At 40.8% G+C, this 20,657-nt stretch overlaps 1 protein-coding gene and 1 long non-coding RNA gene across 4 annotated transcripts in view; one reads left to right on the top strand and one right to left on the bottom strand.

Moving 5' to 3' along the window:
* The window catches only part of LOC137630641 (uncharacterized), an 87,664-nt gene that overhangs the window by 41,591 nt on the left and 25,416 nt on the right, over positions 1-20,657 (top strand). The window contains exon 2 of the long non-coding RNA XR_011041744.1: positions 16,066-16,207. This is a non-coding gene — a long non-coding RNA (uncharacterized lncRNA). The remainder of the gene's footprint in view (positions 1-16,065; positions 16,208-20,657) is intronic.
* LOC137630640 (uncharacterized) overlaps positions 9,988-20,657 on the bottom strand; it is a 154,037-nt gene continuing 143,367 nt past the window's right edge. For 2 of the 3 annotated variants that reach the window (XM_068362250.1, XM_068362251.1), the window contains exon 25: positions 9,988-16,092. In XM_068362250.1, the coding sequence (XP_068218351.1) occupies positions 16,046-16,092 (47 nt within the window). In that variant the 3' untranslated portion in view covers positions 9,988-16,045. The remainder of the gene's footprint in view (positions 16,093-20,657) is intronic. The other variant, XM_068362252.1, reaches the window with a different exon arrangement.

Raw genomic sequence — 20,657 nt, 5'->3', positions numbered from 1 at the left:
GCGCATGCTGATAGCCATCGCGCGATCGCCCACCTGCAGAAGCTGCTCGCCATCGCGCAACCGCCCATCTGCGCATGCTGATCACCATCGCGCGATCGCCCTCCTGCACATGCTGCTCGCGATCGCTCACCTTGGCATATTGCTCGCCAACGCACGATCGCTCACCTACGCATGCTGCTCGACCATCGCGTCGGCATAACACAACGCGCCATCGCCAACCTGCGCGTTAGCGCTCACCAGCTCACCACCGATCGCTTGTTGATCCATATCGCCAGCGGTCTTCCTCGCCCACGCGGCAGCGCGTTTCCTCGCCATCGCGCTAACGCTTGCGTTCGCCGCCTCGGACTCGCGCTCATCCACCTGCCCACCCTCACGACCGCTCGCCCGCGCGACCGCGCGCCCGCGCGCCCACACGCCCACGTGCCTGCACGTCTACGCTCATGCGCATCCGCGCCCAGGCTCTCCAATGTTCGCCCACGCGCGAACCAACGGTTTTCCATCACTCGGACGGATGGTGTTCCGTCGCGCAAACCTACAGTGTTTCTTCGCACAAACGTCGGCTTATTTCTTGCAGTATCCATTGCTCGTCTATGGGTTATCGCTCGCCGACCACCAGCTCTCGCCCTTCCTACCACGCTCGCCCTCCTTCTGCGCTCCTTAGCTCACCTTCGTTTGCGTTACCGCGCATGGGCGCTTCCACGTTCGCCCACGCGAAAAATCTTTGAATTACCGTCGCGCGAGCTCCAGGGCGATTGCGACCACGATTCCCAATGGGGTTTTCGCAGCATGGCCAGCCTGGCGAGTTCTTCTGGAGCGTATTTCCAGAACACGGCCTCACCCCGTAAACGCAGAGCATGGCACTTGCAAGAATAGGAGAAACTTACGGGAGATCTGAGCAACACTCCTCTTTCCTGAACCTGGTTAGCCCTTCCCCGTCATTCCCTGGAAGGATTTTTGGCGGGGGGGGGGGGGCTTTCCGTTTGAGATTTCTCCATCGGACAAGGGGTGACTACTTACCCCTTCCTCTGGGAGCTTACCAGGTTCTTTCCCTCCTCGGTTACGGCCCGAGGTTTGGTTCAAGGAAGCTTCAGGAAGAGCATGGGTACTTTCCTCCTCTCGAGCTCAGGCACCTTGGCCTTTCGTCGTTAAGTATCTAACTTGCGGACAAGCTCGATGTTGTACCATCTGGACGCGCTGACTGAGGGCTTCCTTCGGGTGTCTCATCTGTGGAGGTCGACGACCTCAGACACCCTTCCATCCTTGAGAAGAGTTTGTTTGTGCCCAAGGACAGAGACTTTGACAGCGGCTGTGCGGAGGAAATCGACTTCCGTTTTCACTCCTCCAAGGCGCTTTCTTCCAGACTCTGCAGGGCTCCAGCGCCCTTTTCTTTCAATCACGTCGGCCTAAGTTATCGGCTTCGACAACTGGGACAAGGTGTCCAATTGCAGTTTCCTCCTGTCAGGAACAGATGGCACGGGAGACTCCCCCGGGGGGGGCTTTGTCCTAGAAGGAGTTCACAAACTCTAGGATTGCAGGTTTTTCTCTGGGAGGATGCTTAAAGTTAACTCATCCGAATGACAGCTTCCTGATGCCCATTCCCGCACAATCTCTGTGATCAGCCAAGGATATCACGCCTGCCGTCTCTGTCAGCGAATTCAGTGTCTCTGAACCTCTATGCCATAGCGTCAGCAGAGTTGCCCGGTTGGGCAGAATGATCCATACCTTAGGCGAAGGTCTTCCTTAGGATCATCGACGGCTTCACCCCCGGCCTCCTCAGTCGATCCTTTCTTGTAAGACAGGATCTGAGAGGGGATGTCCTTAGTCGACCTCTCAGCCCTGATCAAGTTTGTCGAACAAACTTCGGCCAGAGTAGACCAGCAGAATCGATCAGACTGGTAATGAGGCGACAGGACTCCTTAAACCCTGGATCGGAAGGACGGGTACTTTCAGTTTCCATTCCTTCCATCTTCCAGGGTGCTCGTCGAATTCAGCCTAGACTGCAAGTATTCCTGCTTATGATGCAGTGTGGCTATCCCGCCGTGGCATAGCAGGTTTGTTTACCCAGAGAACTCTCCCTGCCTTCCTCTTGGCCGCTCAGGTGCAGGCTTCCGCCTCCTCTGCTGTTTGGAGGGCTGGTCAACTCTGGTAGGCTCGGGTTCGACCTTCTTCAGCGCCGGGACAAGCTTCCGGATGCTTACCACGAGTGTGGGCTCATGGTATTTTGCTTGGAGCCTTCTCTTCCTCTGCCTCAACATCTGGAGTATCTGGCCATGATATTGAGTCAACGGCCTTACCACGTTGGAAACCCCGCTTCTCGTCCGTCCAGCGAGGTTAAGCAACGTCGGTACTTGGATGGGTGACCACCTGGGGACGCCAGATTCTGTTACCACATCCTCCGAGCCTTCCTTTCGGTTGACTGTGGCAAGACTGAGGAGAGTCGCAGTACCTGTTCTCAGTCAAGCAGAGCTTTCAGCCCTACCTTGGAACGTTTCCTAGTTCTCCTTTCCTCATTGACCCGTCTATAGTCCGAACGGTCGCCTCAGGATAAGTTCCATGTGGGGCGATCCAAGTTCCGGTGGCTTCAGGCAATGTTTAACCGGACTTCCTGGCCCCTATGGGACCAGCGGAACTATTAGACCTGCAATGGGTGTTGACCTATGGAGCCTCTTGATGGTAGTGGATATTCTCGTCCTTTCCCCACATTCTTGATGCTGTTCTTGGACTCGTCAAAGGAAAGGGGGGGGGGGGGACATGTTCCGGTCCAGGCCTATGGTCAAGACCTGAAGGATACCTCTCCATCATTCAGGCAGGCTTAGGGGCCTTAGTCTGGCCCCTCTACAGATCCTACAGCTCCTGCCGAGTCGCCCCGTTGCGCGTCGACTTCATGATTCTGGCGTATTCTAACCAGAAGGGGACGCATTTTCACACCTTCACATCTTGCAGTAGAGATACCGGGATGATTGAGATTCTCTCAATACCACCTTCGGCTCTCTCATTCCAGGCAGGGGAATGTTCTCTCAGACTATCCGAGCAGAGCCTCGTAGAGAGAGTGTACCCGGGGGTCTTTGACCTTGGGTAACCAGCAAGTACTGGTCTGGGGGACCTGATCGCGACAGCTTGGAACCTCAAGCTTCTGCTATTCTTCCCCCCAGTCTCAGACCCCGAGACTCTGGCAAGATGCATTCCGGTGATGGTGGGACAACTTCGACGCCTGCATCTTCCCTCCTTTTTGTCTGTGGACAATGGTTCTCAACAAGACCAGGTTGTCTGTCAACCTTTCAATGGGAGAGCTCCACTGGGACTATGCGCAGAACGGTTTCTGGACCCTCTGCTTCCCCTGACGGAACTCCCGGGAGAGCTTCTCCCACGCCGCAGACTACTCAAGCAACCACACTGCGACATCTCTCCCGAACCGGGGCGTCGCTTCGGCTTCATGCCTGGAGACACTACGCTTCCTCCTCAAGAAGAGACAACCCGCTACAGTCGCGGTACGGAGGTCGCGTCATCTGCGATAGTCATCCACAGGGGTCTCCCAGGCAAAGTGAAGAGTCTAAGGTGGTTGGTGCCGTGGGAGATATACCTCCTCCCTTGAGGCCTCTTCTCCAGCAATAACGGTCTTTTTGCCTTTCGGCGGGAGGAAACTCCTTTCCGCTCTCGGCAATGAAGCCTGTCGCTCAGCCTTTCCCTGACCTTCAGGCTTAAAGGAATAACTTTTTCCTGCCCGCTGGATCTATCCTCGCTCATGCGAAGCTACGATCGTCCCTGCCCTAGTCGGAGGAAGACCTCCAACTTGGAGCATGGCTCGGACTTTTAGTCCTTTAAGAGATCTTCTCAAGACCCTTTACGACAGGCCTCGAATTGTATTCCGCCTTGGGTCTCCTGCTCACTCTGGCCACGGCCAGTGTGTAAGCAATCTTCTTGGTCTCTTACTACTCCTCCCTTTCTAAGGAAGAGGGGAAGGCAACATTCAGGCTCGCTCCTGAGTTGTTGGCTAGACTCAGAATCTGGGGGTCCCGGCCCTTCGGTCCGATTCATTCAAGATTTCGAGTCTCCATTCTGTATCTGATGTCCCAAGACCTTCTCTTTCTTGCCAGTAAAGGAATCGAGAGGTTGGCGCTGGGAACAGCTGCAGTTTGTCCTCAGTTGCAGCCGATTTGGGAGCACAAGGAGGACATGGGGGGAGAGTCACCAGTATACCTCTTCAGCCCGGACTCAAGGACATTCATCTCGACCTGTCTCCAGACCCTCCCCCGTCACGTCGCCCTACAGCACGATGTTGGATACATCGCAACGTCCCTCGCCTTCGAGTAATACTACTCTGTGACGCAGGTGCTACAAGCTGGAGTCTGGAAGCGTCTAATGACCTTCGCAGCCCGCTTCCTGCAGAGTGTGACCCACAGGAGTCTCGATACGTTTTCTATCGCTCTGTGGTGGCTACACAACAGCTGGTCTAACCTCAGGCTCCTTTTTGGACAGGTAGCAGAAGGTTGAGGGCATTGTTATCAGGTTTTAGTCTGCATGAACGAAAGAAGTATGTCTGGCCCTTTCTTCTTTCTTCATCATCCCCTCTACGGGGAAGCAGCATCCTGGTCTCTGCATAGCTGACCTCGAACCTCTGCAGGTAAACCATGCTTCCTTGTGTTCCGAGTATTGAGTTAATACTGTCGCGTCCCCCATACCCTGACAAGGTGGTATTGCGAACGTCCTAACCCAGAGTTCCTTCTGGAACTCCAGGTCAACTGCCTAGGACGGGTCACACTTCTTCCTTCACACACTAGCTTACGTAGGCCACATGGTTCCTTGCGGAGCAAGGAACTTGTGAGGTGCAGGGACTCCTTTTCTCGAGTGCGACTCACTCGGATTCTGAGTCCCCGGGTAAAGCCAAAGCCAGGATGGCTGGGGACTTTCCACGCTTCCTAAGGGGTAAGTCACCCTTTGTAAATAGCGTGGTTTGTATTTCGGTTACGGAACAAATGACAAATTCGAAGATAATTTGTATTTTTCCTAACCATACAAACCTTAGCTATTTACACATATTTGCCCGCCAGCCCTGTCCCCCAAGACAAGTCCTACCTCTAAGTGAAAGTGAGGATTCACCTGTGTGTGAGGGGGAGGAGGGGTAGCTAGCTACCACTCCCCTACCCCCCCGCTAACTAGCGCGGGGGTAATACACCCTCGTTAAATTCTAATGGCTCGCCATTTCAGCTACGCTAAAAGGTAACCCTTTGTAAATAGCTAAGGTTTGTATGGTTAGGAAAAATACAAATTATCTTCGAATTTGTCATATTGATACAAACACACTCGTGTGCGTATGTGGAAACACACACACACGCACGAGGAGACACGATCGGCGAGGAGGTAGAGATGGTGACTGCGATAACATACCGTAACTTACACTACGGAAATTTTAATCTAAATTAGCTTATTTATTTTTTTTTTATTTTTATATTTCATATTTTTTACATTTTTTTTTCTTTTGATTTTTTATTTTCATCACTTTCAGTGACGAGTTACGGTATGTTATCGCAGTCACCATCTCTACCTCCTCCCCGACCGTCTCTCTTACTGCGTAGCAATTCTTACACCTGTGTGTGTGTTTGTGCATACGCACACGAGTGTTTGTATCAATATTTGTTTTAGTTAATAAAGGAATTCAGATTAGCTGTTATTACTTTCTTAGTTACATTTAATTGTTTTTCAACTCGTTGACGCTGTTAAAAATCATATGTACTCTAAACACATTTTTGTTTAATCTCTCTCTCTCTCTCTCTCGGAAAAAAAAATAATAGACGTATCTAACACTATAACAGTGAAGAAGAAGATGAGAGAGAGAGAGAGAGAGAGAGAGAGAGAGAGAGAGAGAGAGAGAGAGAGAGAGAGAGAGAGAGAGAGAGAGAGAGAGAGAGAGAGAGAGAGAGAGAGAGAGAGAGAGAGAGAGAGAGAAAATTTCATTTGCTTTAGTTTTGTTAGATCGCTCGTGCGCGAGTGTGTGTTTGTGTGTGCGTGTGTGTTTGTGTGTCCGCGGTGCGCTCCGAAGAACAAGGATAGTTAGCGAATGATTGTTTGTAGTGGGAAAGACTGTCGGTATATTTGAGGTTGTTTGTTTACCTTTTTAGCTAGGTTAGGGCGGTAATGAATGTCTTGGGCGAAAGCATTGGATATTTGACTGTAGCAGGAGTCGGTTATGTTTTTTTGTTCTTTGAAAGCCGGCTGTGAAGTGATTTTTTTATATTCTGAGTAAGTACAGTTTTGTTTATCTTTGCTTGTCGTGATTGTGAATGATAGGAACAATTTATTATTTATCTTTGATTATAGTGCGATAGTTAAGTTAGTTAGGAGTGTTCGTAAGTGTTTCTCTTTTTTATTTTGGCAGGCCGTGATTCCTCCTTTGGAGAGACTTAAATTTTTGGAAAGTGGATATATTGTTGATGACCTGGCCTGTATTAGATTGTATTAAGACTGCTCTTGGATTACGCAACCGTTGATGACCTGGACTACGATTAGGATTAGGATTTGATTGCACTGAACGATTTTCTTGATTTTGATGCCATAATGACCCAGCCCGTTTGAAGGATTTTCCGTTTGGATCACTGATAATAAGGATTGTGATGATGATGATTAATGCAATTATGAAATAACATTGGTCAGTCTTACGGTAGCTAGAGAGCTGTGGTTGGGCTGTAAAAGGACAGATGGCCCTTGTGTGGACAAAGACGTCCACACATAAACAAATATTGGTTTTGGTGTATGGGATAATTTTAAGTCCGTTAGGGTTTTTGCGGGTTATATGAATGGTGCTTTTGGTTATTATATATTATGTTATTTTGTGTTGAGTTTTTGATTAGTTTTAAGTGTTGATAATTTGAATGTTTATGGTTATTGATTTAGTTTTAAGTTTTGAGAAATATAGTTTTAAGGTCATGTTTTGTTTTTGTTGCCCTTCAGTCTAAGAGTCCAGTTTATGATAACGTCAGGGGAAAGTTTGTGTTGCGGAGACAATTGTCAGAAGTAAGATTCAAGGGTGTGGGGGTTGTTTTTGTTTAGATCCCGCCACAAATCAGAGTGGGAAAAAATGACTTGTAGAACAATATCCCGGAACTTGTGCATAAATATTTGGAAGCTCTAAATTGGTTAAAAAATCCAGGTAATGATTACATCTTACATAACAAAAGCAAATGCAAACAATGCATGGGCAGTAACTCATAATCAGTCTCCCAAAAGTAAACAATCAGTCCATTTCATGTAGTGAATTCCAGTTTTGCTTGGAATTGTATTATGTATTAATCCTTTGATTTCTTGCCAAATACACGAACCTTATATTTTTTCTACTTGCTATCTTGTGTTTTATATATTTCTGACCATGATTATTATCCACTGGGTGAAGGGGGGCTTAGCCCCCATGTGGCAACTCCTTAGACTCTTGTATCCTTACCTATCCTCCCCTTACACTGCCTTATGGTTACCTACTTTCCTACTTCCCCTAGACTGCAGTATCCTTACTTGCCTACCGTGGGGAAGAATCTCCTTTTAGACTGCCGTATCCTTAACTTAATCCCAAGACCAGGTCTCAACCCTGCGTTTGCTTACCAAATGGTTTCACTCACGGCAAGGTAACACTAAATCATAATTTGTTCCTTCACTAACAAACCTTACCTTATTTATAGGGATTATCTTTTGGCAAAGCTGGAAGGTTAGCCATTAAGACTTCTAATGCGAGGTGGCAACCCTACTCGACCACTATAGGGGGCGGGTTACCCAGCCACTTACAGTATATCTACTCACTCGTCGGTGAACTACGTCACTTTGTTCTTATGGCTTGTAGAGACTGGATGTATCCACTCTTTCCTCCTCAAGGCTTGGCCATACTGACTATCGCTTTATGCAAATTCCCTTTTCTTTTTCAGGTGTGACTTTTCTCTCTTTGACGCTTTCATGTATGCCTGCCTTGATCGCGAAGGGCGCTTGTGTGGCATCTTCATGTTGTTGGCCGAGACCAACCCTCATTTGCTGTGCACAACCTGCAGGAGGCGTCGTTGCAATTTGCCCTGTAAAGAGCGTAAGGAGGGGCCTTCCTCCTAGTGGGAGAAATTTGAATATCGTAGGAGGAAGTCGATCGTAGGAAGAAGTCGAAGAGAGATCTCTCTCCCCAGGGTCGTCCTCAAGGGCAAAAAGACCTAGTGCTTCTTCCTGCACACCTGAATATCTTTCCGAAACTCCTCCTCGCTTGCCTTCCTCCGGAGGACAATCGCATAGGATCACAGACCAGTTAACTTTATGGCAACCTTGGGGTATGGGGGTGGTTGTTGCTTCCTCTAGAAGAGTACCTTCACCTCCAGCTACTGAGGAGCCTTTCTCCCATTTAGATTTGCTGCAGTTGTGGCCATCCCTGGGAGTGCCTGCACCCCCTTCTAAGGAAGCTCTCATTCAGCTCCTTCAGCGTGGGTTGCGGAGAGACCCTTCGCTGGTTGCTTTGGCAGCTGACACCCTTGAGGCTCCTACATGCGTGTCCGTGATCAGCGCTTTCGTTCGCCCATCCAACAGCGTCCTTACTGCCGACGAGTCTTCTCGCCATCTTCAGACTACGTCGTCACCTAACCAGCATCCTCTTATATCTCCCCACAGGCAATGTTCAAGATGAGACAGATGATCAACCTGTGGCCAGCGCTCCATCTGCTCGCTGATTGCCAAGACTAGATCAGTCATCCTCTCTTCTTTCTAGACGATCTCCTTCAGTATGTCGTTCGCGACGCTCCAATGATCATCATTCATGAGCTAGAAGCTCACGATGAGATAGACACTCAGGATCACGAGCAAAACGCTTACAATCACGAGAAAGACGCTCACGATCACGAGAAAGATCCTCACGATCACGAGCAAGGCACTGACGATCACAATCAAGATGCTCACAATTACGAGCGAGGTACTCATGATCATGATCTCATTGACATATGGCCCCTGAGAAATCTCTTATAGTTTCATTTCTAATCCTGTCCTACCATTTAACTCCCAATATTCTTCTGAGGGCCTTGTTCTCAGTTCTACAAATTTGTTGGATAGTTTCGTTGTCATACCACAACCCGTGGCCATACAGTAACACAGATCTCACAAAACTGATATATAGCCTGATATTTCCAAATTTTACCTAACCTAGCCATGTCTGATTTGCTTTTTCAATCTTTCATTAAACTCCAATTCTAAAAACCCTGTATTAGAGATCATAGTTGCTTAAGATTTAAATGATTCCACCTCATTAATCCTTTCTCCTTCCAAAGACATTTTATCTTCCATTGCATGAAAATTTCTTTGGAAGGAGAAAGGATTAATGAGGTAGAATAATTTAAATCTTTAGCAACTATGATCTCTATTACAGGGTCTTTAGAATTGGAGTTTAATGAAAGATTGAAAAAGCAAATCAGACATGACTAGGTTAAGTAAAATTTGGAAATCAAAATCAGGCTATATATCAGTTTTGCGAGATCTGTGTTACTGTATGGCCACGGGTCATGGTATGACAATAAACCTATCCAACAAATTTTGTAGAATTGAGAACAAGGCCCTCCGAAGAATATTGGGACTTGAATAGTAGGACAGGATTAGAAATGAAACTATAAAAGATTACTCAGGGGCCATATGTGGATGAGATCATGGTAAGGGGTAGATGGAGATGGGTTGGACATTATCCTTGCACTCCCCAAGAGAGATTAGTTCACCAAACTTCCAACTGGGCTTTACAAGGCACTAGAAGAGTTGAAAGACCCAGGCCTACATGGCTGAAGACTATGAAGCGTGAAGTAGATGATGATTGGAGAAGTATCAAAATAGAGACGACTGGCAAAATCTAACTGGGGCCCCTTTGTGTCAATAAGTGTTGGAAGAGATGATGATAATGACAAAGCAGTAAAGTTTTAAGGATACACAATGTAAGTCCTCTAAATACTATACTGATTGTAGTAAATCCTGCTGTCAGTTAGGGAGACAAATTCAACTAGCAATAGAAAATGTTTTAATTTAAAATGTACACATGTATACCAGCAACTATACAACTTGGTACAAAAAGAATAAGCTAAATCTATAAAATAAACTCTGTAACATAATTGGAGATATCCAAGATCTGTTAAGAAAAAAAAGAAAAGCTTTAATACATTTTCAAGAACTATTAATAACTGCATATGGCTAAACATTGAGTGAAACACATTATGCAATCAATAAAACTGTCTTTTCCACAAATCAAAATCACTTGAGGTTACCTTGAAAGAAATATGAAAATATTCACAGATATGAGACAAAAATACACACTTTTGCTTTGAATAGAAAGTATATACGACTTCTTTGGGAGTTGCAATATCAAATTACAAAGACATTTTTGCAAGGCTTATATACTCTCTCTGTACACTTGTTTAATAAAACCAGAACTTCTTAGGTCTGGTTACTTGCCAGCATCACTACATGTATGAAATATAGTAGAACTATTACAACAAAAATTTGCTCATTATCTTAGTATTCGATCTACAATATAACTACATGTAAAATCTACAGTAATAAATAAGCAAAATTTTTACTTGTGGTGTTATCTCCAGGAAGAAATATTAAATCAGAGAGGATTTCTCTCCTTTTATTTTGACTTACTACATTTAGACTGGTTTCTTGAGGGTAAAAAATTAAAATTCTTTTACCCTTCCCAATGGCTTCTACAAATAGTTTTCAGTAACAATTACATATATGCTATTTTTGTTTGTAGATAAAAAAAAATTAAATCCAGGTAGTTAAAATTTTGAGTCTAACTTCAATAGTACTACAGCATGTACTTGTATTTCTTTACATTGTATTAAATATCACATCCTCCGACATGATTTCTTATGTTCACTTCTGCAAATAATATTTTTCCTGTCAAATATGAACATTGAAGATGAAAAAATCTTGGAACCACGTTTTTACTACAAAAATTGAACACTTATAACAGTACAAGTCTGTTTTTTGTTTTGAGTATGGAAGAGAATGGAAAAGGATAAGGTATGCATCATTTCATCATAACACTACCACTTATTAGTGTAAACATGGTGATATAGAAAAAAAGTGCATGATATTGAAAATCGTCACCATCTAACACAAGAGCTTTCAATTATCTTGAAGCTTTCCAAGAGCAGGATGTGCTACAGATATATAAGTTCTCTGTCTGTTTTCACCTATAATAGAATTACTCTTACATTACTGTATTTACACACACAGAAGCAGCCATTTTTAAGTAAAAGAAAAAGTGAAAGTGGAAAAAACTGTCTCCCCTTGATTTTCTTGTGAGCTGGACATTTTTACTAATCTCAGAATCTGATTTCACATTCAATACACCTGGTATGAATGTGGGAAAATGTATAAATTTATACACAAAATACCAGAATAACTCATCACACAATGGAAAATTAGTATCAACTACTCACTTTTAGTAGAATCCTTTTACCTCATGGGCTACCATATATTAGTGTTCTTTCGATAACTGATGGCAATGTACTCATAATAAGAAAATACCAGTATGAACATAGACTGATATTACAAACTACTGAAGTAAAATTTGATATACAATTCTATTTGTTATGTTCACCTGACACAAAACCAATTGTAGGTGTGATATTGAACTCCATAGCACTTTAGTCTTATACATAGTACAGTACTCATGATTTTAGTTTCTATATTTTATTGCACAAGGTAATATGACAAACTAAAGTATATTGCTGATACAGTAATGTCCTGCATTTTGTTAAAAAAGTGGCCATAAAGCTAATTAACATTTTGTGATAAAAAGAACTGCCCCCTTTTTTTTAATCATATTAAATTATGGGCTGTATAATTGTGATAACTGAAGAACCAACTTTTACATTCCTCTCTATGTATGTCAAAATAAACTAAAACTAAATACTAGTCTAATCTGATTAGTGCTTATAAATGTAAGCACATAATCAGTACTGTATTATTCAAAGTATCTGTTGAAACCTACGATAGGTAAATACAAGAAATATTTACCAAAAAAGAATGTAAGCTCCAAATACTCAGATTGAAATAAAATACTTTTATTCACCTACACACATCCATGTGCCAAAGTAAGAAATTTACCAGCAAACAGCTCAATTTAGAGAATCATAAACAAGGGTAAGTGAAGAAATAGATTTTTTAATAAGTTCATCATCAAACATGGTGATTCCAAAAGAAAATCATGTTTTCTAGAGCTGAATCAAATGTGTGGGCATTTTTCAAAAACTAATAATATTACTGGAATGTTGAAATACTAACAGAAACATAATTCTTAGAATAAGGGATACTGTACAACTGTAGTCTTAAAACAAATTCTAATTTTTTTGAAAATAACCAAAATATAAGAATTATAGTACAATACTAAGCCATTCAATGTCATTATTGAATTTCTTTTATAAATTTACCTCGCCAGATGGTCTCCCTTGACTGCAGTCAACAATACTTATAACAGAAAGACATTAACATGCTAGCTTCCACAGTTAAAAAATTCATATGAACAAACTTGCTTCTGAAACCAAGGATATATAATTGGCCTTTTTATTCACTTGGATTATTTTGTTTGAAAACTTCATTTGTACACTTTTCAGAAGCACTTGCAATACAGCAAATTTCTGACTTCCATCAGAGAAGGAGACTATGATGTCATTCCTCTCAGAAGTACCTTCACTTCTTTCTCGCCTAGTGTTTCGGACAGAACAGTGTTCCCCATGTTTAAAACAGACACTCATTCGCCAGGGGAAGGCTGTAGGACTGCAAGTGGTCCCTACAGCCTTACAGAGCTAATTGGCTTCTTACTTAGTGAAGCGCACCGGGAATCAACCTATCGGCTAAACAGGAAACTCCCAGTGATCTGTTCTCCCTTTCTTAAGCCATGAGAAGTGTTTGAGATGTTTTCTGACATCCATGGGATTACAGGACGCCTGTGGCTTTCTTTATTTCAGCCTGATCAATATGGTTGATCATGCCATGTATCAGGATGATCCTAGTGGCTCCCAGAAGGACACAACCTGAGTGTTATCCCGATATGTTGGCACTGTAAGTCTAGGCCTCAAGAGAGATATACCCTGGATCATGTCTACCAGTCATACTTTCACCTGCAACTCCAACCATGAAGTTGCTTGGAATTCACAGTTGAAGACTATCCAGCATCTCCTCGGAGTGAACAGCTTTTTGCAAGGGACTGCGCTGACAATAATCTGGGTACTTACAACAGTTCTCTGCAGCTGTCTACCAGGGGTAGTGTGCAGTTTTCAGCAATTGGTATTATAGCCCTTGCAGTATATGATAGTGGTCCATTTTCAGCGATTGGTGTTATAGCCCTTGGATTATATTATTTGTATCCCATATGAGCCTTTGAGAGGATTGTCAGATAAAGGTCCAACTCTCAAGTGTCTTTTTGCTAGCCTTAGCATTGGCAAAGAGAGTTGCCGTTTCTCAGACTGTTTAATGTGATAACTTGCTCCGAGGATTGTAGGGAGGTTTCCTTTAGTTTATTACTGTAATTTGTAGGCATAGGATTATGTACTTTGAAGCAAATAAACTTTTCCTGGGCTTCAACTAAGATGTCCAAGTAGAAATACAGCAGTGGTGCATGTATGCCTATATACTTGAGGGGTTCATTGTAATTTTGTAAAGAGGTATAAATATGCAGTGCTGGAGTTCACAATATCTTTTCAAGTTTTTTCTTAAACTTAAATGCCAACCATTGCCCCTAGTTTTTTTTATCAGTGTGGCTTTGAAGCAGATCATTTTGATATTGAATTTACTTTAAGTTAATAGTGAATTTTTTACGCTAGTTTGTTTGAGCATCGTAAAAGAAATTAATTTACATTCATATTTGGCTAGCTCTATGACACATATGTTTTGTTACTGTAGATTTAAGCATTCAATGCTGATCTGGAAGAGAGCTTTGATGGTACTCAGGAGTGCTCAATATTTTGTGGAATATTTATAATCGTGATGTGAATGAAGTACTGTATGGAGATATTTATTTCTGCACTTTATCACTTTTATTCTTTTGCATTTTAATTTAATCAATTTGTATATACAAGATGTAATATATGCATTTTCATACCAACTGCGAGCACAGTTTCACCTTTTTATACTTCTAAATTTTAGTAAAGCATAAAATTCTTAAGTAAAGGAGAGTGGAAGGAAAAGTTACTTGTAAACTAGGATTCAGATCTTGACAAAAGATTTTTAAAAAATTATTTTAACATAAAAGATACCCAAGAATCTGTTTTTGCAAGGTAATACTGTATTTTTCTTTGGGTATACTGTACTGATATACATCCTTATGCACATTCTTGAAATGTATTTCAAGAATCACATAAAACAGGTAGCTTTTCAGCATATGAGGAGTTTAGTAGTACTGTACTAAAGCATTTGTCACATACAAAATAAAGGGGGAGATGCAACCCTAGTCATCAATTTGCAAGAAGAAAACTTTGTAATGAGTTTGGTTTCCTAGTTTCATGTACTGCATATACAGTATATATATTCTATTTTGTAGACCGTTTTAATCCTAAAAGAAATTTAATTATACAGTAAAATACAATACAAGTCAATAACCAGTGAAATATCTTGGCAATATTCAATACATTTCCACAAATATATGCTTTGTAAATCAGAATTTTTTTCAGCGGTATAGAAATGTTAGAGTTATTGTAGATGTGAGAACTCCAAATCTATAGTTGAAATTTTAGTTAGAGTGAAATGAGAAGCTGGTAATCGTAAATTATAAAGCAACATTCAAAATCTGTAACCCCCAAATAACTGCTAAATGCATGACATGAATGCAATGCTGTGTTATGAAACATAGAAGTTACCATAAAGCAAAGCAAAATATCAACAAACACTAAACCATAATGACTAGCTTTAGTCACCATTTAGTTCTAAAACAATCCTATAACTCAATTGTGAGATATGAAACCAGTTGATATTAGCTTGCCGACACAAACGATAACTTACGATAGTTGTTAAGCTATCAAAATTGGTTCAACATGCCTGCAACTATCACAAATCACAATAGCAGGAAGAATATGTTATTTACTAAAGAGAGTGACTGTTCCAACACCATGTCATGCCTTTGATGATGAAATTAAAATGAACATATTAAGTCAGTCTAGTAAAACTGTAATTATTAATGAGATTAAGTATAGATGGTAGAGTTAGGGCTCTCTCTCACAGCATGCCAACATGAAGCAACACATTTTCCAGTGATTGTAGCAACATACAGAAATGTAATTACAATACCTTCCACACTTGTGTTTTAAGAAACAGTAGTAGACTTTCTAATCAAACAACAGTTGTAAGTATTTGAGCAAAATACAATTGTTTGTATTGTGTGGAGTTAAAATAAAGCACCAGCAAAAGAAAATCATAAGTTGCATGATAAAGAATCACAAGGAGAGATAGCATATTAAACATTCTTGAAAGAATCTTTGACTGCAGACTATGGAGAGTTCCAGTTATGAAAAACATAAGTTACGTGTATGTCAAGGTATTTGGTCAGAAATTAAAGACAAAGGGTAAAAAAATAATGTCCTACACATATACTCAATGAACTTTGAAATTAATACAAGACTCATTTTAAAGATACTGAAACAAAGTCTGGCCTTTTCCATTTCTTATTGATATTCTGTATATCATTACCATCATATAATATAAATAATATCTATAATAAAGTATGTAAACAAAATTTTATTTGAATCCTCTTAATTTTGAACCAAATAAATTTTTAAAAATTAAATGCATTTTAAAGTACAGACGTGATAAAACAGATTACTGTATTAAAATGGGTGAATTCTCTTACCTGATCTAAAACTCAAGGTTTTAAACAATATACAATATATTAATTTACTCCCTTTTTTTTTTATTACTCCTAAGCACAATGGACATTAATCGTCATCTCCAGCTCATGCATGAATTCTGTAAAGTGGATTACAATTAAAGTAGCATACAGAATTTACTAACACTGTAAAGTACATATCCTTTCAACTCTGATCCTCTCTTGTTAAACTTATTATTCATTTAATTCAACAGATACTGGAATCATGGGTGGATCATCTTCTGAAAAAAAGGGGAGATTAAATATAAGCATTCAGGATATAAACACATCAAAGCAGTAATTAATACCTTGGGTTATGGGGGAGGAAAATACTGTACCATATTTGAATACTTGCAGGTATGTGAATTTCTTAGTTGTAATATTTTTGGGTATACAATACTATAGTAGGATTCACATTTATATAAAAGTACATAGAATAGGATTCACAATTATTTGAGTAAATGTGTCTTAACTGGAAAGAAATAAATTACACTATTAGAATACACAAGAGGTTGAACATTTAACTTGTTCTCCCTAGAGAGCTCATTAAGAAATTGTTATATAACACCAATTATAAAATGGTACTTTTACCCCCAGGCTATTTGGAACTTTCCAACCCTTAACCCCCAGGGGTTATTTTTTTTTTTTTCAAACACATTTTGCAGTATATATTTTTTTAAATTGCTCTAACAGCCTTAATTTTTGTCTTAGAGAGGTCAGGTTGGTCTCATTCTCTTGGAAAATGCCTGAAGTTTCTCAAAAAATTATCAAAAATATGTAAAAAAAAAAAAAAAAAATGTAAATAACAGTTTTTTGCAAGGACTTACCGGTATGTCCATGGGGGTAAAGGAATGAGTTTTGTGAAACGTACCAGTACATCCTTTGGGGGTAAAAGGGATAAAAGACCTAAAGGCAGTAGTAGTCACATTATATATGAGCAAATGCAGAGCAGTATTTACAATTATTAGAGGGGGAGTTGAGGAGATTTGACCATGCTGCCCCTGTGTAATTATGGGTTTTTATTATCTGTAAAGGTGATGCTCTTATTTGCAATTATAAAAAGTGAATGATTTCCAGCATTTGGTGTTATATAACTATATATACTAATGCTTTAGTCTTTTCTAGTATATCCTACGAAATGCTATAGGACATAGTTGTCTATCACACACAGTTCACACTTGAGAAATTTCATTAAAAAATCTCCTCCTCTTTCTACAGTTAACCAATGAGTCTTTGGGATTTTAACCTTTATTTCCTATTGTGTAAGAGCTATTTTAGTCTGTTTTTATGTTGTCATATCAAATCACACCTCTCTCTCTAGCCAATGATGACATTCCCTACCTGAGACAGTACTCAAACACTCCCTGACACCCCCAGCTTAGAGATGTAAGGATCCTCATATCTCAGCCCTACCTACAACTGAAATTCTTGCAATTCTAGTCCTTATTCCTGATTAAGTAAGGTCTATTTTAGTGTATTTCTATGTTGCATTTATGATCAAATCAGAAAAAAAAGGTACTACGAAGCATTCTTCAATTCTCCCCCTGTAACTCCCACCCACAATGTAAGTAAACGTAAGTAAAACTTTTCCCAGTACAGTATTGCAAGATGTTGACACGTGACTAAATTTGTTTTTCCTTGTTTTATTCCTTTTTTCTCAACTATCATTTCTACAAAATAATATCTTCATGTCTTATAAATTTCATATTAGCATTGTTCATTATTTTCACGAGTAAAATATAGCCTATTGTCATTATTTCCATTTACTGCCATTCTATGCAGCATTCGTCATTTTCTTACATACACAGTTGTTATTTCCAAGGCAGTGAAATACCCAAAACAGGAATGATCCATTTTAAAGTGATGACAGACGAACGAACAAACCTTATGTTTCATGAACTAAATTTATATTGTCTCTGTCTCTCAGAAATGTTTATTTTTGTTTATCATATTTATACCTCATAAATTGTACATTATAGAATACTTTGTGTGTCTAAGGAAACAAATGGATATTTTCATTATATTTCTGTAAAACAAAGTCCATTATTACTGTTGAGCAGTTTTATATCTTTCGACGGCTATTTATCGTGGATTCATTACAGAATAACAGAGTCACTTCAATATATATATAGTTTTTTATTCACACACAAAATTGCAGTGCTTTATCATACCACATAATAATAAAGTACATTATGAAATACTTCTTGTCAAAGGAAATAAATTTATATTTTCATTACGTTTCTGTACAATGTAAAGTCCATTATTACTAACGAGTAGTTTTATATCTTTCATCAGGTATTTATCATGGAATTATTACTGAATAACAGTCACTTCAATGAATATATGATTTACCATGATTTAGAAATCAATCTATTTACCAAGGCACTTCCCCCAATTTTTGGGGGTAGCCGACATCTAATAAGGAACTAAAGGGGACCTTTCCTCTCCTCCCAGCCTGACGAGGAATTGAGCCGAGTTTGGCTGGTACTGCTAGGGCGCCACAGCTCACCCTTCCCCGTTATCCACCACAAATGAAGTTTCATACGCTGAATCCCTTACTGCTGCTACCTCACAGGCACCAAGGCAACCGGAGGAAGCAGCAGGGCCTGCCGGAACTGCGTCACAATGGCTCACCATTCGTTCCTATTTCTAGCACGCTCTCTTGTCTCTCTCAAATCTATCCTTCTATCACTCAGAGCTTCCTTCCCTCCATCCATGCATCCACCAAAACCTTAGCCTTCCTCTTCTACTTCTCCCATCAACTCTTGCATTCATCACCTTTAGCAGACAGCCACTTTTCATTCAATCAACATGGCCAAACCACCTCAACACATATTCACTCTAGCTGCTAAATCATTTCTTTCATCCGTTCTCACCCTCACTACTTCGTTCCTAACCCTATCTAATCGGCCATACTCCTCAGACACTTCATCTCAAGCACATTCAATTTCTGTCTCTGTCACTTTCATTCCCCACAACTCCGATCCATACATCACAGTTGGTACAATCACTTTCTCACACAGAAGTCTCTTTACATTCATGCCCAACCCTCTATTCTTTACCACTCCCTTCACTGCCCCAACACTTTGCATCCTTCATTCACTCTCTGACATACATCTGCTTCCACTCCACCATTTGCTGCAACAGCAGATAGAGTACACGTTTGAATTTGACCTCTGACATTCGCTCGCTTTTACGTCTTTTTCTTGGTTTCGGCGAGAATTTCATCATGCCAAAGAGGAAAAGACAATTTAAACATAAGGAAGAAGATAATTTGCTCTAATGAGTTCATAAGTGGGTAATATTGGTGATATTAGCAGAGTTAGTGACAGAGAGAGGGGTGTGGATGGAGGAGCGACCGCCTCGCCTGACACAGTGCCCCAGACTATGATCTTATTTGAAATTTGTAGTGCTCTCCTTACATAACTTGGAAGGCATCCTGAAAACTGTGATATGGAGGATCTTTGATTTCTGTCAATGTTTTGAGGTATGCCACAGTAAGTTTATTCAATGTAGGGGTTTGATGTAGAAGGAATTAATTGCCAAAGGTATTGCTTTCAAAGTTAACTTCTAAGAATCTTGTTGATAGGTTTAAAAAGTAAATGGCTCACAAAGCTATGAGATTAAGGGCACAACCTTTAATACTACTACTACTACTACTAAGGCATGGCCTTTCATGGATTAGTCGCCCTCCATAATTCTTTATTCATGGCTGCCTCTTTTAGCTCATGACACCTTCTCAATCCCTTCAAGTCATCTAGTATCAACTTCCTTTTTTGTCCTCTGGGTCTTTGTCCTTCAAAATTTACCTAGCCTTCTAGCTAGTACAGTGGTAACGTATTTGCCTAGCATTCGCATGGCAGCAGATCCCAGCCTGGGACCGTGAGTTTAAGCTGTTTACTGGGGAGGCCACTACTGTGGTTGGACGCCACAGTGAGGGGTTGGGCTGACATTCTGGTGAGCATCTATTCTGATGAAACTGGAACCAGACACCTGATATAATAATCTCTTCTTATAATGCATCTATCGAGTTTTTCTGCCTTCTCTTTATTGTTGTAATTAGGGTTCTCTCTTCTCCAACTATTTTTAGTACTTCGTTATTGGTCTAGTGGTCTCTCCAACTTATTTTCAGACGAGCATGCACGCACTCACTCTCTCTCTCAATGAATGACTGACTGACTGACTGACTGACTTCATCTCCAATCTGCATGTTTATTGTAGGTCCTTGTCTTCATGCAATTCTCATAACCTTGGTCTTGGATATGTTTATTTCATTCCATACTTCTCTGCTGCCTTGTTTATCATACCTATTATCCTCTGTAAACCCTCTCTTGTGCTACAGCCAAATGTCTTGTCATCAGCAAACCTTATAGTTTTCATTATTTCTCCTGCCACCTTGATGCCATCATCCAGATAAATATCTTTCATCATTGCTTCTGCATGGATGTTGAACAAAATTGGTGATAGGGAACACCCCTGTCTGACTCCTCTTCTAACAGTTCCTGGTTCTGAATCTTCACCTGTAATATGTACTGTTAAGCCCAGTATACAGTATGATTCATGTATCAACCTTGTAGTGCAATAATGGTGTTCAAAAAAATTACTAACTGCCAAATTGCACTGCAACACTGCTCACTTGCTTTGGTGCGATAGTTGACCAATTGCAGTTCAGCTTTCTTTGAGAGGAAGTATTCCGATGTTTTACTCTACCAGGAGACTTTACTGTTATGATTAAAACCAATAAAATTATTATTATTAAGTGTTACTATTATTATGATTAAAATAAAAACGAAGTATTGGTTCTTGT

The sequence above is a fragment of the Palaemon carinicauda genome, chromosome 38 (assembly GCF_036898095.1).
Source record: "Palaemon carinicauda isolate YSFRI2023 chromosome 38, ASM3689809v2, whole genome shotgun sequence".
Taxonomy (NCBI): domain Eukaryota; kingdom Metazoa; phylum Arthropoda; class Malacostraca; order Decapoda; family Palaemonidae; genus Palaemon; species Palaemon carinicauda.
The sequence above is the reverse complement of the archived record's forward strand: the minus strand, read 5'-3'. Positions and strand labels throughout refer to the sequence as shown.